Source organism: Sciurus carolinensis, chromosome 18 (genome assembly GCF_902686445.1).
Source record: "Sciurus carolinensis chromosome 18, mSciCar1.2, whole genome shotgun sequence".
Lineage (NCBI taxonomy): Eukaryota > Metazoa > Chordata > Mammalia > Rodentia > Sciuridae > Sciurus > Sciurus carolinensis.
In genome coordinates this window covers 38,551,816-38,570,410 of record NC_062230.1, presented here as the reverse complement: position 1 = coordinate 38,570,410, position 18,595 = coordinate 38,551,816, and the positions used below count along the sequence as shown (strand labels likewise).

The following is an 18,595-nucleotide window of genomic DNA, read 5'->3' as shown; positions in this document are numbered from 1 at the left end:
TGCTGGGTGTGGTAATGTACATACGCCTGTAATGCCATGACTCTGAGGTTGATGCAATAGGATCCCAGGTTTAAGGCCAACCTGGGCAACTCAGTGAGATCCTATCTTAGAATTTAAAAAATAAAAATAGAAAGGGCTCAGTGGTAAAGAGTACCTGAGTTCAATTCCTGGTAACATAAAAATTAAAGAGTAAAAGGCAAGGAAGCTGAACAGAAATTTCTCCAAAAAAGATATCCAGTGGCCAATAAGCTCATGATATTCAACATCATTAATCATTACAGAAATGCAGATTAAAATCACAACGAGATGCCACTGCATGCTCACCAGGATGGCTATGATAAAAGAGACAGATGTTAACAACAGCAACTGTGTGGGAGAAAGCGTGAAGAAAGTGGGTACTCACGCACTGCAGGTAGGAATGTGCAACCATGCAGCCTCAACACGCGCTACCACAGGGTCTCACAATTCCACTCCTAGGTAAATACTTGAGGAATTAAAAAAGGCATGTTTGCACTTCAGTTTGTGTTTAAAAAAAAAAGCAAACATTCACAATCTTTATTTATAAGTCAAAAAATGCAAACCAGTCACTCATCAACTAATGAAGGGAAAGATAAATTGTGGTATAACCAAAGTGGAATATTATTCAATCATAAAAAGCAAATACTGACAAATGCTACAACATGAATTTTTAAAATAGTATTTTCATGGAAAGAAGTCACAAAAGACCATTTGTTGTATAATTCCATTTCTATTAAATAATAGGGGTAGAAAGTAGGTTTGTAGTTGGCTAGAGCTGGGTTTCAGGAGAACCAGAGAGTGATTTTGAGTAGTGTAGGGGTCCCTTCTGGGGTGATGAAAATTGCTATACAAGTAACTGTGGGGATGAATACACAATGCCTTTTGAGCTGCTTAAAAGAAGGAACTGTATGATACATAAACTACATCTCAACAAAGTGGGTAAAGAGTTCTATCTCACTAGTTATCAAATAAGTGAAATAAAATGATGAGCTATCTTCCACACCAGTATGGCCAACATTAAAAAAAAAAAAAAAAATCAGTGGAGTAGTTAATGAGGGTACAGAGAAACAGGTAATCTCAAGTACTGGTGAAACTTGCAACTTAGTATGCCTTTGGAAAAGAATGTATCACAAGGAAAAATGTGCACTTATTTTGATCCAGTAGTTCTACTTCTTGTAATAGATGATTAGGGAAGTAATTAGATAAGGGTGTGCTAAAATGTCCATGCAAAAATGAGGATACTGATAAACTGGAAAAATCAAATGCCTGTCAAATTAAATAGATTTATAATGAGGATCAATAATGAAATAATATGGCAGAACTCAAATAACCCCAGTTTTATAAAGTCATGTGGGTGGGAGAATGGCTAAATTCCTGGCAGATCAAAAAAGGGGGAGGGCGGGGGGTGGAGGTAACACAAAACATTTGTTTTGTTTTGGTTTTGGAGGTACTGGGAATTGAACTCAGGGCCCATTGATGCTATGTAAGTTCTCTACCACTGAGCTACATTCCCAGGCCTCCTTTCCATTTTTTATTCTAAGGGGGTTTTACTACGCTGCCAAGGCTGGCCTCACACATAATTGTGATGATCCTGCCTTAGTCTCTCAGCAGCTGGGACTACAGGTATGTGCTACCACACCCAGGAAAACAACCATTATTTAAGGCAACAAATAATAACTGTATTTTTTTTATGCCTTAACAAAAAGTTATTAATTAGATTTTAAGTAATTAAATTATATTAAGCAAAAAAGGTTATAGAACAGTACTCTGAAGTTTTTCCTTACTGACTTTATTTGAACCTGTTCTTAGAAAAACCTCAGTAAAACTATGTGCTGATTACATTATATAGGGGGGTCTTTCACAGTTTACTTTTTAATAATTCTGCATTGTGTGAATGTTTTACAAGCATCTATTTTTATAACCCAAAAGCATTCCACTTTGTGGGGAAAATCCTGAAATCAGAAGAACCAGTAGAAAAGTATGAAAGATACAAAAAATGAAACTGTACAGGTACTAGAAGATAATTAAGATGAATATTCTGTAATGTAAAGATGGTAAAGGTCTTAGTCATGAACTACAAAGTATTGAAAATGCAAAGTACTACTGGCCCTCAGTCATCACTGATAAAATTTTTTTTTTGGCGGGGTGTGGGGGTGCTAGAGTTGTACCTCCCAAAGGGAGGGGTTCACTCAGGACTAGTCCCAGAGCCCCCATGCTCAACATCTCTGCTCCCCTCCTCAACACAGGGCTGACTACTTTGCCAAAGTGTTCTCGGCAAATCTAATAGGATAGGAACTAAGTGACTTAAATAAGAAATGACCACGTCTCTAAACACAGCACTTTAATTCTTACTAGTTATATAAAAAAATGCAAATCAAAGTAAGATGACATTATATTCTCCTACCAAGAACAAGGTGAGAGCCCCCAGTTTGGGGAGAATGGCGTGATGCTAGAGACCTGATACATGGTTCTTGTTGGAAGGCTATATAATAGCATCTATCCAAATAAACAAGCATTTCGTGCATTAGAATCGGTTCATGTCAAACTCAAACGCAGAAGGAGGAGGTCAGTATAGTTGGGGAGTTAAACTGGCTAAACATTCTGAGCCACTGAAGACCAGCTTGTGAACAAAAGCTCACCAACCCACAAGCTTCAGGGTACAGCCCACTCACCTACCCTGGTTTTCTTCACTCAACTTAGCCACAAGCTCTTTGCCTGGGTCAGTGACCCTGTAACTCACCAGTCACATCCCATCCATCAGACTACCTTTAAGGGCAAACTCTCACTTGCCCTTGCATTCCTTAATTTTTAGATTTCAACATGTATTTTTACAAGGATCATTAGTGGTACATAACTTTGTGTAACTGGTCCCAACTATTTTTCTCATATACCTTGCATTCTATCCTAAGGACATAGGGATGTGCACCAAGAATGTACATAATAAAGTTTATTCTGGCATTTCTCACAAATAAGTTATTTTCTAATAAGGGCCCGAGTATACATTATAATGTCTTCAAAGGACCCTGTGTTCCAAACAGTGTGAAGAGAGACCAAGAAAAGAACAAGGAGAAATGCATTACCACCTTTCAGAGCAACCCTCAAGACCCAGTCAGCCCCCATCTCCACATCCCTAAAACTCAGGCAGTGCCCAATCTAGTCCCATGGGGATAAGGAGCCAATCAGTGGGTCTCAACTCAGTTATAGGGTCTTAACAGGCATCAGTCATTCCCCTAATGATCAGTTTGAGGATTATCAATTTACTAAAAACCTGTAAAGAAAAAGTCTTTAGGAATAATGACAAAAATAACTTTTTGATTTCTTGACCTATTACTCATTAGGCCAATTGTTTACTGGTGACTTAAACCTTAGAGTCAATTCAGATGATTGTAGGAAAGGTAAGAGGAAGTTACGGTGACAGGCTTTAAGAGGACCAACATGTCTCAGAACACTTCAGACACTGAGGCACTGTGTAGGCACCACGGCTGGCTATGACTGTCCTCATCCTGCATCATCACACTTATCGTCTACTAAGTTCTAAAGGTCACTAATTTCTCAGAAATGCCTGGTAAACACCTCTTCTGCTTGCTATTAACAGGCAGGCAGACACTGTGGTGCTAGTTCTGAGTAAGTACACAGCACATCTCCTTTAGTCTTCAGGAAACTTTTGACCTGGTCTCTACTTTCCATGAAGTGAAAGAGCTATGTATCTGTGGGCACAGTTTATGCTTCCAACGAGGAGGTTTTGTTGAGGAAAAGGCTATCCTACCCAGACTCTGGACTCTACAGTCATTCCTAGTATTACAGTGAGAGGGCCCTCAAGGATAACAAAATCTGTTGATGCTCAAGACCCTTACATAAAATGGACTGTCTGCTTATAGCCTAGGCACAGCCTCCCGAATTCTTTAAATCATCTCTAAATTACTTTAATACCCAATACAAGGAAAGTGCCACATAAATAGTTCTTATACCACACTGTTTAGAGAATAATGTATGTTACACTTAGAAACTAATTTCCATCTGCGGTTGGTTGAATCCACAGATGCAGAACCTACAGATACAGAGGGCTAATACACAGGATTGGCAAATTTTCCCCAATTTATAGTTTCCTATTATGTGCCACAAGTCACATATATTTTGTACTTATACTATGTTTCCCAGCTGATATTTTTTGCCAGAACAAATGGGGATATCTAAACAGAAGAAAGGATTTATACTAAGCTATTGTTAAGAATTTTAGACCAAAAGTTATTCTTTGAAGGTCGTGCATACAGATTTTCTCAGCAATCTTCAGGATACAAGTGGAGCCAGTATGATGGAAGAAATGGATATAAATTCTTTAAAATACACAAACACTTAAATTAGTAACAATTATGGACAAAGGCTCGCATTCAAACATTTACCCATATTCTCTAATTTTATCAGTGAGACATAGTCACAATCTCAATGTGGCTTTACACAGAGGTGCTGTCACAGTAAGGTGGCTACACAACCACTGGTTGATCACCCCTGGGAGAACTTTGCAAGCACCCTCCCTAGTGGACAAAGGCAAACGCTAGACAAGTCTTCAGATCTTCATGTAGGATGTTAAAAGCACTTGTGTGTAACAATGATGAACCTCAGCATCTGGGGAGGAAATCTAAACCATGGGATGAGCCCACTGAAGACAAGGACAAAGAGAACCCTGGCCTTCATGAAGTTTCATCTTGATCCCCCAATCATCAGAAGCTAGACCCAAGGGAAAGGCAATGATGAGAACACGAGGAACAGAGCTGGCAGTGGGGATAGTGAAGGCTTTTGAAGTATTAAGGTTAAGGAGGACAGCAACAGCAAGACCAACAAAGCAAGCCCACTCTGTAGGGCACAGGAAGGCACTTGGCCATCAACATTTCACAGGCAGTGGCTCTCATGACCTTTACTCTACATCAGAATCACCAGAGGGGCTAGTTTAAAGTGCAGATTTCAGCGTAAAAGGAAAAGGACCATAAGACCACCTACTTGTGAATTATCTAAATTACACTGGAGGGAATTAGGAGCCATAAACTGGGAAACTGAATAAGAAAAAACCTGAAGTTTCACAAAGAGTGGTCACAAAAATGGAGCTCTTCACAACTTTCTTTCTGAAAGCTTCTGAATCACAACGACAAGGTGAGACCCAGGAACCACCTGTCACTGACACACAAAACGGAAGATACAGGGATGTGTGAACAGCCTGAGCAAGGCCAGTTGCCCATGACTTGACACTCGAATGCTGCCAATGTCACTGCCCCAGCCAGGTTATTCAAGCAGGACAGAAAAGACAACTCTACAACCTTCCGCACTGCATGAACAGTCCACCACCAGACACACTTCCTTTCTGTTTAGACATCAATCAGCAGCTGCCAGAGGCCTGGTCTAAAACCTCCATGTCAATATTCTGACACATAATCAAAACAAATTACAACACCACTCTTATCATTTTGAGAATTTTTTAAAATTTGAATTCAGCAGCACTGAGCAATGTCCCCAGTTCTTTTACGTTTTGTTTTGGTTTTTTTTTTAGATATGGATAGACCTTCATTTTATTCATTTATTTATATGTGACGCTGAGAATCAAACTCAGTGCCTCCCACATGCTAGGCAAGCACTCTACCAGTGAGCCACAATCCCAGCCCCCCAGCCCTTTTTAAAAAAAAAAACTTTTTTAAATTTTGAAGCAGGGTCTGAAGTTGCTAAGGTTGGCCCCCAAACTTGTAATCCTCCTGTCTCAGCCTCCTGAGCTGCTAGGATCACAGGTGTATGTCACTGCAGTTTATAAACAACACACCTGATGAATCTCCCCATAATGTAGTTTAAATTTTTCTTTAAAATAAAGTCCACACAGGAACTCCATATCAGAAATAACTTTGGGAAACCATATGGGGAAACCTGGAGACGAGGTCCCTCTGGTCATAAAATGTTCCTGGTCAAAGGTGAGTCCCACTTCCAAACAGCGCTTTGTGGAAGTGGCAGAAAGCTCAAGCTGAAGCTTAGACAGGACAATGTCATCAAGAATCAGGTGGCACCTCTTCCAAAAGCACTGCTCTTAAATGGCCTGCTCATCCCTGCCTGCCTGTGAGGCTTCAGTTCCCAGCATGCACATCCTGCTCACAGATGGGCCCAGCACACTCATACCCAACCTAAAAGGGAGACTCAGCCTCTCTCCCACAAAGCCTGCTCCTCTTCGTCTGTCAATAAATTTTAATTTCTAAATCCTTACATCCACACAGACTGTCCTAATAAACTGTAAATGTGTATTTTTAATAATTGTTACCCTTATTAATTCAACTTATGAACAAGTAAAACAATACATTCTGCACGTCACTAAATCAAAGAATTAACTAAGTCTAACACAGACTTCAGAGATGTGCATCTCTGCAGAGAAATGTACAAAAAAGGGTGCACTTAATTATGAAATAGTATATAGAGATTTTTTAACCTCTAAATCTACATAAAATAAGAGATTTCAAATAAAATGATCAAAGATAAGAGCCACAATGAGATACGTCTGAAAATTTAAGAAAATGTACATTTCCTTTTTTTTTTCCTTTTGGGTACTTGGGATTGAACCCAGGGGCACTTAACCACTGAGCCACATCCCCAGCCCATTTTTTATTTTGAGACAGTCTTGCTAAGTTCCTTAGGGCCCTGGTGAGTTGCTGAGGCTGGCTTTGTACTCCCGATCCTCCTGCCTCAGTCTCCCAAGTCAATGTGCCACTTTGTCTGGCTATGCATGGCTTCTGAAGCATGACTTTCCTTTCCTTTTGAGAAAGTCCTCAAGAATGATGCTACTTCCAAGAGAGGCACTCACCCTTTCAGCATTCCTGGCAACACAGCCTACAGTAAGGGAGGCTGGGAGTGTCAGCGGTGGCCACGGCGGTTGTTGGTCCCCAGGTCTCCGTAAGTGTAGATCACATCTCTCAGTGGAAGACCATACTCCCCCACAGACTAACCTGCACTCTCTAATGATGTCATCTGCCCTCAACTTACCAGTCTCTCAGCAGCCACCATTTTCTCCAGTCTAGAGGTCTTTTCTCGGCTGTGGTGACTCACTCCCCCTACCATCCCCTTTGCTGGTTCTTCCTTCTTGTCGTCCCTAGCCAGGCTGTCTAGTGTTCTCTCTGGGCCATGTTATTCATCCCACAGTTGTGAATGCATTGTGTGCTGTGTGTGTGCTGTTGACTCCCAGATGGCCAATGTCTGCCCTACTCGTATTCCTACCTGTTTTCATCCCCTCTTGGGAATCCACAAGTATCTCCCAAGGCACTAATCCAGAGTGCAGTCACTCAAGCCCTTCCCTCGGTCCTCTCCATCAGGTCTCCCACTTACTCCACACAGCTACCCAAAGGGAAAACCTCAGCTAGTCTCCTACCTCCATTGCATTCAACCACATTTAGACCACTAGCTCCTCCAGCCTCCAGCAGTGCACTCCATCCTCAATCCTCTCCAGCTGGCAGTCAGAAAAGACTGAACGATGCTAAGACCACAGATCATTTCCCTGCAAGTAGAGGGCCCTCCTTCTATCCAAGGCCCCCCCTAACTGGCTCCTATTTGGTCCTCAGCTTCACATACCTGTTCTCCCCTCCCCAAGTGTCATCTTTCCAATGCACTGGACTCCTGTTAGTTCCTACACAAGACAATGCCCTCTTGGTTCACTGGGGTCTCTATAACATCTTCAAATGTCCCTTTTTCAGTGCAGCCTTCTCTGAGGGCTCCATGTTAGGTGGTTCCTGTGTCAATTTCAATCACTGCATGCTATGCAAACCTTGGTGCCGTTTTCTACTTATTTCCTGTCACCAATATAGTCCCAAGTTCATGAGGAGCCCATCCTGCAACACTCATCCCTGTATCTGAACGCTACACCAGTACTTGGGCACACAGAAGGACCCCCCCCAAAATGGGACAAATTAAAGGAACAAGCACATCCCTTCCCTTTCTTAACACCACTCAGCAAAGTTGTAATCCTGTAGAAACCCAGAGGCAAGAAAGCAAGAAATCCTTAGTACACGCTGTGTAACTTAGAGCGTGACCAGGCACCAGGTAATTTGGCACCGCAGTCCAGACCTAAACTGTTTGGTACCAAATCTAGTCAAATTTCAAAGGTTACTTCCCAAAACATGAAAAGAAGTACAAGTAGGTTCAAGACTTATTTTCCTTTTTCTCACTGAACAGACCTAGTTTTTCTGTAACCACTTTTCCTCATCATGCAAAAACCTGTGGATTTCAAGAGGCCAGATATAATGGAGAAAATTCAAGAAGATCATACAACACAATGGAGGAACTGCAAACAAGCCAGATAAGCACAGGTGAGGGACGCATTCTCTGGGGACTCAGGGCTTCTGAAGGATGACATCCAGGAACCAGGGCTTAAGCATGACATGGGGATTTAATTAAAAAGAGCTTTACAGACAGGAAGTTATATGGTCTCAAACAAACCAAACTCCCTCAGAGGCTCAACATCCTCATCTGTAAAATGGGGCCTCTAATGATGCCTCTCACAAGGTCACTGCAGAAATGAGGTAAATCAAAGGGCATGAACACATGTAGAAAGATGCCAGGCAAACCACGTGTATTCATGACCTCCTTGCCAGCCACGCCTCCAGCAGGGAGGCCACACTGGGATCATGCTGCCTCCCAGACATGCTGGAGCTCAGCCCACCCTGGGGCCTCCGAAATAAAGGGTCCAGACTAACAGCAGAAGCAGTCACTCAAGTTTGCTCTTTGAAGGCACCTGCTTGTGGATCTCTCCCCTTAAGTCCACATGGACTTTTGTGGGAAAGTGGTCCCCAAACAAGCAGCACAATTCTCATGGAAAAAAACACTTCCTCAGTTTACCATGATCCTGGGAAGCCGAAGAGAGAGAAAGTGGGTAGGGGAGAAAAGGGTAGAGGAGGGAAAAGGTTTGACTCCTGTCAGATTTCAAAAGACAGACAAAAGGATGAGACATTGCTGTTAGGGCTTCCTCCAATCATTCTCCACAGTAGGGGGTCCAAATGGGGGGGAGTGGCTGTACCCCTATGGAACTTATGTTAATATCTGGACACATTTCTGATTGCCACAAATGGAATAGGGAGAAAGGGCCATGAGTATCTCCTGGGAAGTGTCCAGAAATGCTGTTAAACATCCCCTACAGCCCAAGAGGCCCTGTAGTAGAGAACTGAGAAGCCCCAGGGCAGAGAGGCCCTGTAGCCCTGGTGCAGGAAGGAGAGAAGCCTTTGTCCAGTAAACAGACACTGCCTTGATGAGCAGACCACAGCCAGCAGATTCAGTCGTACAAAGCAGTAGCCAAGGCTGACAATGGGACCCAGAGTGGAGGGATTCTATTAGTCAGGTGTAGGTAAAGGAGAGAGGGTAAGGAAGTGTGTGTGTGTGTTGCTTGAACCCCAGGACTAGCACATGCTAAGCAAGCACTCTACCAGTGAGCTACATCCCCAACTCCAAACACAATTTTACAGGAGAAAAGGGATGCTAGGCACAGTGGCCCATGCCTGTAATACCATCTGCTCAGTAGGCTGAGGCAGGAAAATCAAAAGTTTGAGGCCGGGGCTAGGGATATAGCTCGGTTGGTAGAGTGTTTGCCTCGCAAGCACAAAGCCCTGGGTTCAAATCCCCAGCACCAAAAAAAAAAAAAGAAAGAAAAAAGTTTGAGGCCAGCCTGGGTAACTTAGAGAGAAAACCTTATCTCAAAATTAAAAATTAAAAGTGCTGAAGATATAGCTCAGTAGTAGAGTGTCCCTTGATCTGATCCCTAGTACTGGGGTAGGGGTGAGGCATTTTTAACATAATCCCCTGGCTTTCTTCTAAGGTGTCCCAAATTGCTACTGCAGGAATATATGAGTGGTAAGCTTTGAAGATCTGACCACTGGCAGCAGGCCCAGGAAAGAAAAGAGTTGTCTAGTTAGGGCCTGACCAACCACCAACGCAGATCAGATGTTCAGCAGTTGGGGTACACAGTGAGGATGGACCAAGGCAGGCAGTGCTCCCTCCACAATCTGAATTAACAAAGATTTACTTTGTGGTACAAATATATTGAATAGTAGAGGGTTTGGGGAAAGTTCCTATTTATAGACAGAAACTCTTGGGGAGAATGAAGACATGAAATCATCAAGTCAGGCACAAGACCTGCCTCATCAATAAAACAAACCTGCCTCATCAAAAAAACGTCATTTGTTTGACCATAACACAAATTGATGGACTTTTACTGACAGCTTCAAATCACTACCGAACAGCAAGCTAACAAAAAGCCAGTCTTGCTGATTCTGGTGATTCCAGAGAGAAAGGTAACATATGTCAAGTTTCTTCATAAACAAAGGAAGTCTGGGAGCAGTGGCTATCCCTCCTGTTGCCAGCTCATCACAGACAATGTAAAGATCATTTAGAGAGTTACTTAATCATAAGAAATATGGGTTATCTTCGTATCACCCACTTGACACACTTTCAGTTATAGACTATCACTGTCAGAGCAATAAAATCCATATGCCAAAGCACCCACCAAGTTCCAAAGCACTGAGCGCCAAGGGCACCTTACCATATTTGGCACGTTGGTGACTGAAGTATTCTTGATGTCTGTAGGGAAGGTAGGCAAACTATTGACCATGCTCTGTTTGCTGGGTAATTGGGGGTTCACTCCAGTGGCTCCCATTTGCTGCCCTCCAGCCTGACTGAAGGGTTGTCCAAATGGACTTGTGTTACCAGTCATTCCCATCTGAAACAAAAACAGGTAAGATCAGCTGTCACAATGCGAACATTCATTAAAGGAAAGGTCTCAGAAATGTTCACTTGATGAACTTCAATGATGGAAAAATTGTTTATTTCCAATGAAATTATAAAATAAAGGCTCATTATCAGAGCCCACAGTCAGGATTATGAACACAGCAAGTTGCTCAACACTAAAACTGCAGGGAGGAGTCTAATGAAGAAGCTTCAAACAGTTATGACCGATCCTAAACACCACCCCAGAAGAGGAAGGACTTTTCTCCCTCCCTCACAGCCATACTCCTCCTTCCCAGATAAGGGTCCTTTTCCAGAGTCTCAGGGAGTTAGTTCAGATGTGAACTAAATTTTCATTAGTTCAAAATGCAAAGTAGAAGTACGGGTAATAAAATGATGTATCCTGGATTTGCCTTAAAATGATCCAGCAAGGTAGCTGGTGGCAGCAAGAGGGGCATGTATGAAAGGCTGGTGACTGCCAACTACACAAAGTAAGCAGGGGCTACATCGTCCCCTCTAACAGTACACATTCTAGAAATTTCCCCTAATGAACCTTTTTTAAAAAATTAAAGCAAACCAGGCATGATGACACATACCTATAATCCTGCTACTTTGGAGGCTAAAGCAGGAGGATTGCAAGTTTGAGATCAGCCTACACAACTTGGAACATGCCTTGAAATTTTTAAAAGGGTTAAGGGTCAAAAGATTTTCTTTTATGTCATTACCATAAGTTAAGAGGAGAATTCAAATGATACATTATATAAAATTATAGCCAATAAAATATTTCTAAACAAAAAAGGAGAGGCTGGGAGCCAGATATGGTGGTTCAACCCTGTAACCCATGTGACTTGGAAGGCTGAGGAAACAGGATCACAAGGAGGACAGCCTCAGCAACTTAATGAGACTGTCTCAAAAAAGGTGGAATGGCTGGGATATAGCTCAGTGGTAGAGCACTTGCCTAGTATGCATGACCCCCTGGATTCCATTCCCAGTACTACAAAATAAAAAAGAAATAAGTGAAATAAAACTAAATATATGGTAGATTAGGCAAGAATGGGAAGGAGGAACTCTCAGCTGTGCCTCCAGGAGACCAACCATAGACCCAGGCCAGTTTCCTAAGGTCACCTCAGCTCCAAGCCTCCTTAATATAGGAATCCCCAACACAATACCTTGACGCTTACTTGTCCCCCTTGGGGAGGAAACAAAGACTAATCGTTAAGAAACTGGATGTCTGAGTTGCCTACCTTTGCTTTCTCACAAGCTGTCCAACACTTGCTCTACATTTCTAGCATCCTAGTCTCTTTGATGTCTGGATAGGAAAGACCTCCAGGAGTGAGTTTCCGTCCAAGAACTCACCGCCAGCCTCACCTGGTGACTGCAGTCAATACATCCACTCTGGGTAATTTACATCCCTCTAGGAATTTCCATCTCCTCATTTGCAAGGTAAGTGTCTTGAACAAGACAGGTCACATGATTTCTTTCAGCTCTAAAAGTCTAGGCTGCAAACAATCAACATGCAACACAACTAACTCCAAACGACCCTTTTCTGCTGAAATACCCACACAAACATACAGAATCAAAGTACTTTAACCAAAAACATCTTGTGCTATGCCTTCTTATATACAGGTGACTTCCCTCCACACCAAGTCCTCAGAGTTGGCATTTCTCACCTTTCTGAAAATGAAATCCTTCTAGCTACCACTTTTGCCCTATGTGTTCTATGTGAGTAAACTGAAACACAAATCTTTCACCAGGCTCACAAATGAACTTCAACCTTCATCTCAGGAGAGTTCATCAATGTGAGACTGTAGTGAGCAAATATGAGTGTTTTAGAGTCTCAGCTAGGTTCCTTCAAGTGTTATGTGAAATAGCAGGAATGTGTAATTTCAGAAAGTACTGTGCTAAATTCTAGTTAAGTTCTTAAAGGCCCAGAATTTGAAACCATTAACAAACATTATACATTCAAAAATTTCTAATTCCTCCATCTCTCTACTTTGGGCCACTTGTCAGAATATATGATCTCATTCCCTCTCTTCAACCTGTCCTTGTCAACAGCATTTACCAATGGTCCGCTGTGCACCAAGCCCAGGGCTGAGCACCAGTAGACAGCTTTCCTACTTACGATGGAGTATGTCCCTTATACCGCAAATCTGGCAAACAAGAAATCAATGTCATTTGGAAGTTTCTGATTAATTAGGATTTGACTAGCATTAAGCAACCACAGTAGACGGGAGGTAGTGTGTGGTGAAGGACCAGATAACTGTTCTACTCACATCAAATGCCCCTTCAGTGAAGAAAGGGAAACAAACATGAAAAGGACAACAAGCACCAAGAGAGCCTATGGTTCTTAGTTCACCTGATCTGTTTTATTTCCTATTATATTTTTTGTTTGTTTGTTTTCAGTACTGGGGACTGAACCCAAGTGCACACTACTAGTAAGCTACACTCTGAGCCCTTTTAATTTTTTATTTTAATTTTGACACAGGGTCTCCTGAAGTTGCAGAGGCCTTGAACTTGTAATCCTGCCTGTCTTCTGAGTAGCTGGGGTTACAGGCATATGCCACCGCACCCGGCATGTCTGACCTGTTTTAAAGACCCACTTCTAAAACTTTTTTTTTTTCTGACAGCATTCCAATGATCATTTTGACAAGGTGAAAATGGGATGGGTGTAACTGGTCAGTGAAGTAATACTATCTGGTCAGACTAAGTGGTACTTGCTAAATAGTCAATTTCAAAGAGGAACCCCGTGTTTGGGAGCACTCTGATAAAGATTTCTTCCAGAAATTCCTCTGCATCTTTTCCCCTTGGACATCAGATAGAATGGAAACTGTTTCCACATGGTTAGACTTCTTAAAAGGTTAAGAGCCATGGCAAAGTCTAAGGTCTCATATGGCATGTTAGAAATGGCTACCTCACAGGGGTTCAACCTGAGCCATGACAAAAGCAAACAAATCCAGGGTCTGGCCCCATCCTTTCCTTGGCCAGCTCAGAGTTAGTTAACAACAAGCCAAAGAGTCACTCCAACAAGGCCATAGTCCTCCAAAGGGTCACTGATCATCTTCAAGCAGTCTAGCCTTGACTCACCTCAAACAGTCTCTAAGGAGATGAAAAACTCAAGGGCCACACTCCAGCCCTCAGCTGAAGTTTAAGGAATAAGCCATTTGCTTCTAGAAATTCTAAATTTCTAAATTACTATTCTGTATCTATTCTTCATAAATCAAATTGAACATCTGTGGTCCCAAGCCTAGGCTAACACATGTGCATTTGGAGCACAAATGCTCAAAATGAAATAGTACAATCATAATGTCACTTTGATTAATTAAAAACCTTCATTTAATTTCCCCACAGTTACTTAATGATTATCTAGTGAATGTGGCTTTATTTTCCACTGAAGTTCATCAGAATTTGTTGTAAGGCTCCTAGAGAACTTCCACAGTAATCTTTTCAGTAAAATCCAAAAAGCAGAACAGAATGGAAACAGGGAATGCTCATGACTGTGAAAGGGACACATGAACAGGTCAACAATGATGGGAGTGCTAGCACCCTTCAACAGTCCATACATGTCAAGTGTTTCTACTTTGTCCTTCCAAACAGCCCTTCATGCGCATGTATTTAAGTTCAATCTCAGAAAAATTCAACTGCAGTAAGAACCTAAAAATACCTCTCCCATAATGGAATCTATTAAATAATGCCTTAAGCTCTACTAAATTTTCCAATGAAAAAACACTGTGATGAAGTGTATCAGTCATTTCAACACCTGCTTGTCTCTTCACTGAAAGAATAAAAATATGTAAGCAAAGAACACAATAGATAAGATGGGGGGGGAAGAGTGCCAGACTAGAGTCTACCTACTCTAAGGATGGGATAGGGTGGGGGACCGTAGTGGCCTTAGCAAGACAAAGTTATGAGATCTGACAACCACAGCTCCTTAGAGCCCAAGAGCAAGGCCCATTCTAGTCTTTCTTACAGATACAAGGGCATCTGGAGCAAACTGGCAGCAGCACCCATCCATCAGCAGCTCAGGTCCTAATCCGTGGCATGTAGGCAGAGACAGTTACCAACACAGCTGAAGGAAGAGTGGACTATACTTCTCCTCCTCTGACAGACATGGTGAAGGCAGAATACCACACAACTGCCATTATCTATCATAATATTTACGATGACTCATTCTGAGTCTGTCTTGGGCACAAAACCAGGATAAAAAGTCCTGCCTTCCTTGAACATTCATCTCCTCTATAACCCAGCACATGGTGGGTGCTTAGTACTTGGGGAAGGAACCAAACAAATGAACACCCCAAGACATTGCTGGCCTCATTAGCCCTCAGGAACATGAGCCCTGTTATGTCAGCCCTGAGGAAGGAAATGGTCAAAGAACATCGGGCAAGTCACTGACGCCGGGCACGATGGCACGGGGTCAAGCATGGTCCGGAGCACACTGGGAAAGGCAGCAGTCTCCTTTCTAACCATCTTCTAAACTTCCACAGATCTGAGTTACTAAAATGAATTGAAAAACAGTTCACTTACCCATGTTGAAAAGTTGGGCAAAATAAGCAAATACCCTTGAAGTTCATTTTACAGGATGACAGTTTTGTGTTTGATCGCAGCAAGACAGGAGAGCAGTCTGGCAGTTTAGGTCAACTGTGCCACACCTCCTGGGCCAGCAGAGCTTTGGCTTTAGTGCAAGGTTCCATCCATGCCCTAACCCAGAGCTTCTCACGTGGGATCCAAAATACTGATCCATCAGCCTCAGTGGTCACCTCTGGCTTCAAACAGCCTTCTCTGTTTAGTTTAGTGTGAAAGACAAATACAATTTCTACTTGTAATGATATGATAGCTATTAAAAAATATTAGTAAGAAAATAAGCTCTGGACCCCTGAAGAGCAGAAAGATCTCTCTGTCTCCACTGCACTAATCAGGGGAACATCCCTACTGCTCACAATTTCTGCCTAATTCATCAAGTCAGTTCCAATCTATAAAGGAGGCAGTGAACACAAACCTGAGAACTACCTAGGGGTTAAGGAAGAGTAGAAAAGATGAGACTGAAAGAGTGCAGGCAGATCACATGAGCTTCTCCCCAGAACACGCTTCTGTAGTGGTAGCAAGCCACAAAGAGGGACTTTCTTCACATGGGGTCACACTACAGCAGCCCAGGCCCTACTGGGAGGAATTAAAGGGTAGGGATTGCTTGGGTAGTTGGTGGGGACATGAGAGAGAAGTTTGTTTAGTGACACCTCTGCAAAGTTTTGCATTATGCTCATTTTGGAGGGAAAAAGAGCATCATTTGATTTCCCCACAATGCTCAAGGAAGAGCAAGCCTGACCCTATCTCCACAATCCTGTGCCACTAATGGGAGACAGCACACAACCTCCTTCCCAGAGGCACTACCCATGCATGAAAACCACCTTGTCACACACCAATTCCTCCAGTTTCCATCTCCAGAAAACTGCTTGGAACACGCACTCACAGGAAAAGTTCGCCACAACTAAATGCCTGAAGGGACTCTGTGCAACCAGCAGGAACGGGGGGACAGGTAGACACATGCTGCCATGCAGGACCTTGCTTGGACTCAGCAGGACCATGCAAAACACATCCAGTGGCAATGCTGAGTTTGATGTGGTTTCAGTGAGACCACGAATCACACTGCTCTTTCAAAAGTTGACTACTTCAGTTTTCCTCACACCTTGAAAGACACTTAAAACCACACCACACTAGAGAATGCTCAGAGGAAATAGAGGTCTGTAGATCAGAAAGCATACAGGAAAAAAATATATATAAGCAATAAGGTTTGTGGGGACAACCAGTCAAGTCAGGATACTAGTTAAAACCTACCACTTTATAAATGAGGGAAGCATCATCCAGAAAGCTCAGACTATACTTATACTATAGGCAAGAACTTGCCCAAAGCTCCACCTCTCCAGTATAGACACTGTACCCTCAACCATGAGGGTATCACCTTTCCACTGTGACCCTCCAAGCAGAGTACCACTGGACAGAGACATGGGCTCTGTCTACAAAGACCAAACCTACTGCCATGGGACAAAGTCAACGCAATGCCCACTTTGGGAAAAACAAAAATCAAAAAGTTCTATTGGAACACGTGATGGTATGATTTTATTCAGAGAGGTGGGACAACCTTGTGGTCAGGTATATGGACTTGAGATAGTTACTTGGTCTGAATGGTGGCTCTGCCACTTACTCTGTCACCTTTGGAAATTTATTTAAACCTCTCTATGCTTTGATCTTAACATTTGCAAAATGGAGATAACTGAACTTCTTAGGGCCGTGAGGATGACACAAACTCAATGTGAAGCTCCAAGAAGAGGAGCTGACATGCAGGAGTGCTATGGTGTCAGCTGCTTTAGCACCATGATTATTCTGAGGCTTTGGGAGGGGTCATTTCGCACTACAGAGTTTCTAAGTACACCTCGGGTAATAAACAATATAAAGGGAGTTTAGTTTCCAGGAAGATGTGAGGAGTGGGCGGCCAGGCCAGCCAGACTTGCTGCCTTTAATCATGACATGTGCTCACATCAACATCAAAAGCCCTGTGACAGCCCTGTGAGTTTACTCCTTGTACAGATACTCAAGAGGCCACTATTTCCAAACTGTCCTGGTGCATTACCAGCTTTTCCAGTCTTCATTCTCACTTGTTTTCCAGCTTTAATAACAGTAATTTCAGAATAGTCACTTCAAACTTAGAATATACCATATGCAATATAATAAAAATACCCTGATCTAACATCCCTGGGTTGAGATTTATACCAAAATGTGGACAAAGTGAACACGAACACTCTCATGAAAAAAGGAACTGATGTGCCTCCCCCTCCCAAGTGACCATGCCATCACAACCACTCTTAGACATGGTTCAGCCTGACCTGAGAGGTTTGTTGAGCTGCGGTTTTCAACATCTTCCCCAACACACTGGAACATACTTAAAACTACAAATGTATATGAGGTGTGTAAGAAAAACACAATTCAATATATAAGAAACAAGAGTTTGTAAACCCTTTGAGGGCCAAAGTATTCATTCTTTTTAATGACGTGAAGAACCAGAACTAACAGAGACTACAGCCAGATCATTTGTAAAGCCAAAAGCATTTTCTCTTGGCAACCTACCAGTGTTGGAAGAAAGCCAAGAAAAGCAGTTTTCATGGAAAGACACGGCTGTATTCAGTTGTCTGCTGTCACCCACTTGCTCCTGGAATCTGTCCAGCACCTCGACTTGGCAAATGGAGAGTAAAGGACAGAGGCCATCACTGATAATGTCACAGGTGGTATTAGCTGGCCAAAGTGCACCTGGTGCAGAACTGGGCAAGAGCACCTGGGCAGGCAAGCAGCCCACCTCCCACTTGACTCCATTCTTTTAGTTGCCACCTTGGAGAGCACTCAGCAAGCCACATCCCAGGTCTGAACACTTGTCTTGAACAGATAAATTCTAACTGAAAGGTAAGTAAGAAATATCTAGCAATTCTCATCACGCTTCACTTGGATAACATGTCTTCTTTCAGGAAGCTGTGACCAAACTATGACTTAGAGAAGTGAATACTCAAGCCTAGAGTTCTAGAATCTTCTGGGAATGAAGCTGGCACCCTAATATTGGTGCTATAGTTCAACAGGTCAGAGCTTTGGGAAATTCCAGTTCCCCAGGGTGCAGTGTGTATTAATTCACAAGCAAAAACATTCACCCAGTTGAGGGTGGTAGAGACTATTTCTAAACATCTTCTAACCAGCTGTCTAGTGGGGATAAACCTCTTATTCCTCTAAGCTTTAGTTTTTTTCATGTATAAAACAGAGGAGTATTTAGATGATCACTAGGTAAATTTTAAAATTTCTTCTGATCCTAAATTCTGAT

The 18,595-nt window shown here is 42.5% G+C and overlaps 1 protein-coding gene across 3 annotated transcripts in view; it reads right to left on the bottom strand.

Moving 5' to 3' along the window:
* The window catches only part of Crebbp (CREB binding protein), a 125,955-nt gene that overhangs the window by 61,879 nt on the left and 45,481 nt on the right, over nt 1-18,595 (bottom strand). For all 3 annotated transcript variants that reach the window (XM_047532974.1, XM_047532973.1, XM_047532975.1), the window contains one exon: nt 10,562-10,738. In XM_047532974.1, coding sequence (XP_047388930.1) covers nt 10,562-10,738 — 177 coding nt within the window. The remainder of the gene's footprint in view (nt 1-10,561; nt 10,739-18,595) is intronic.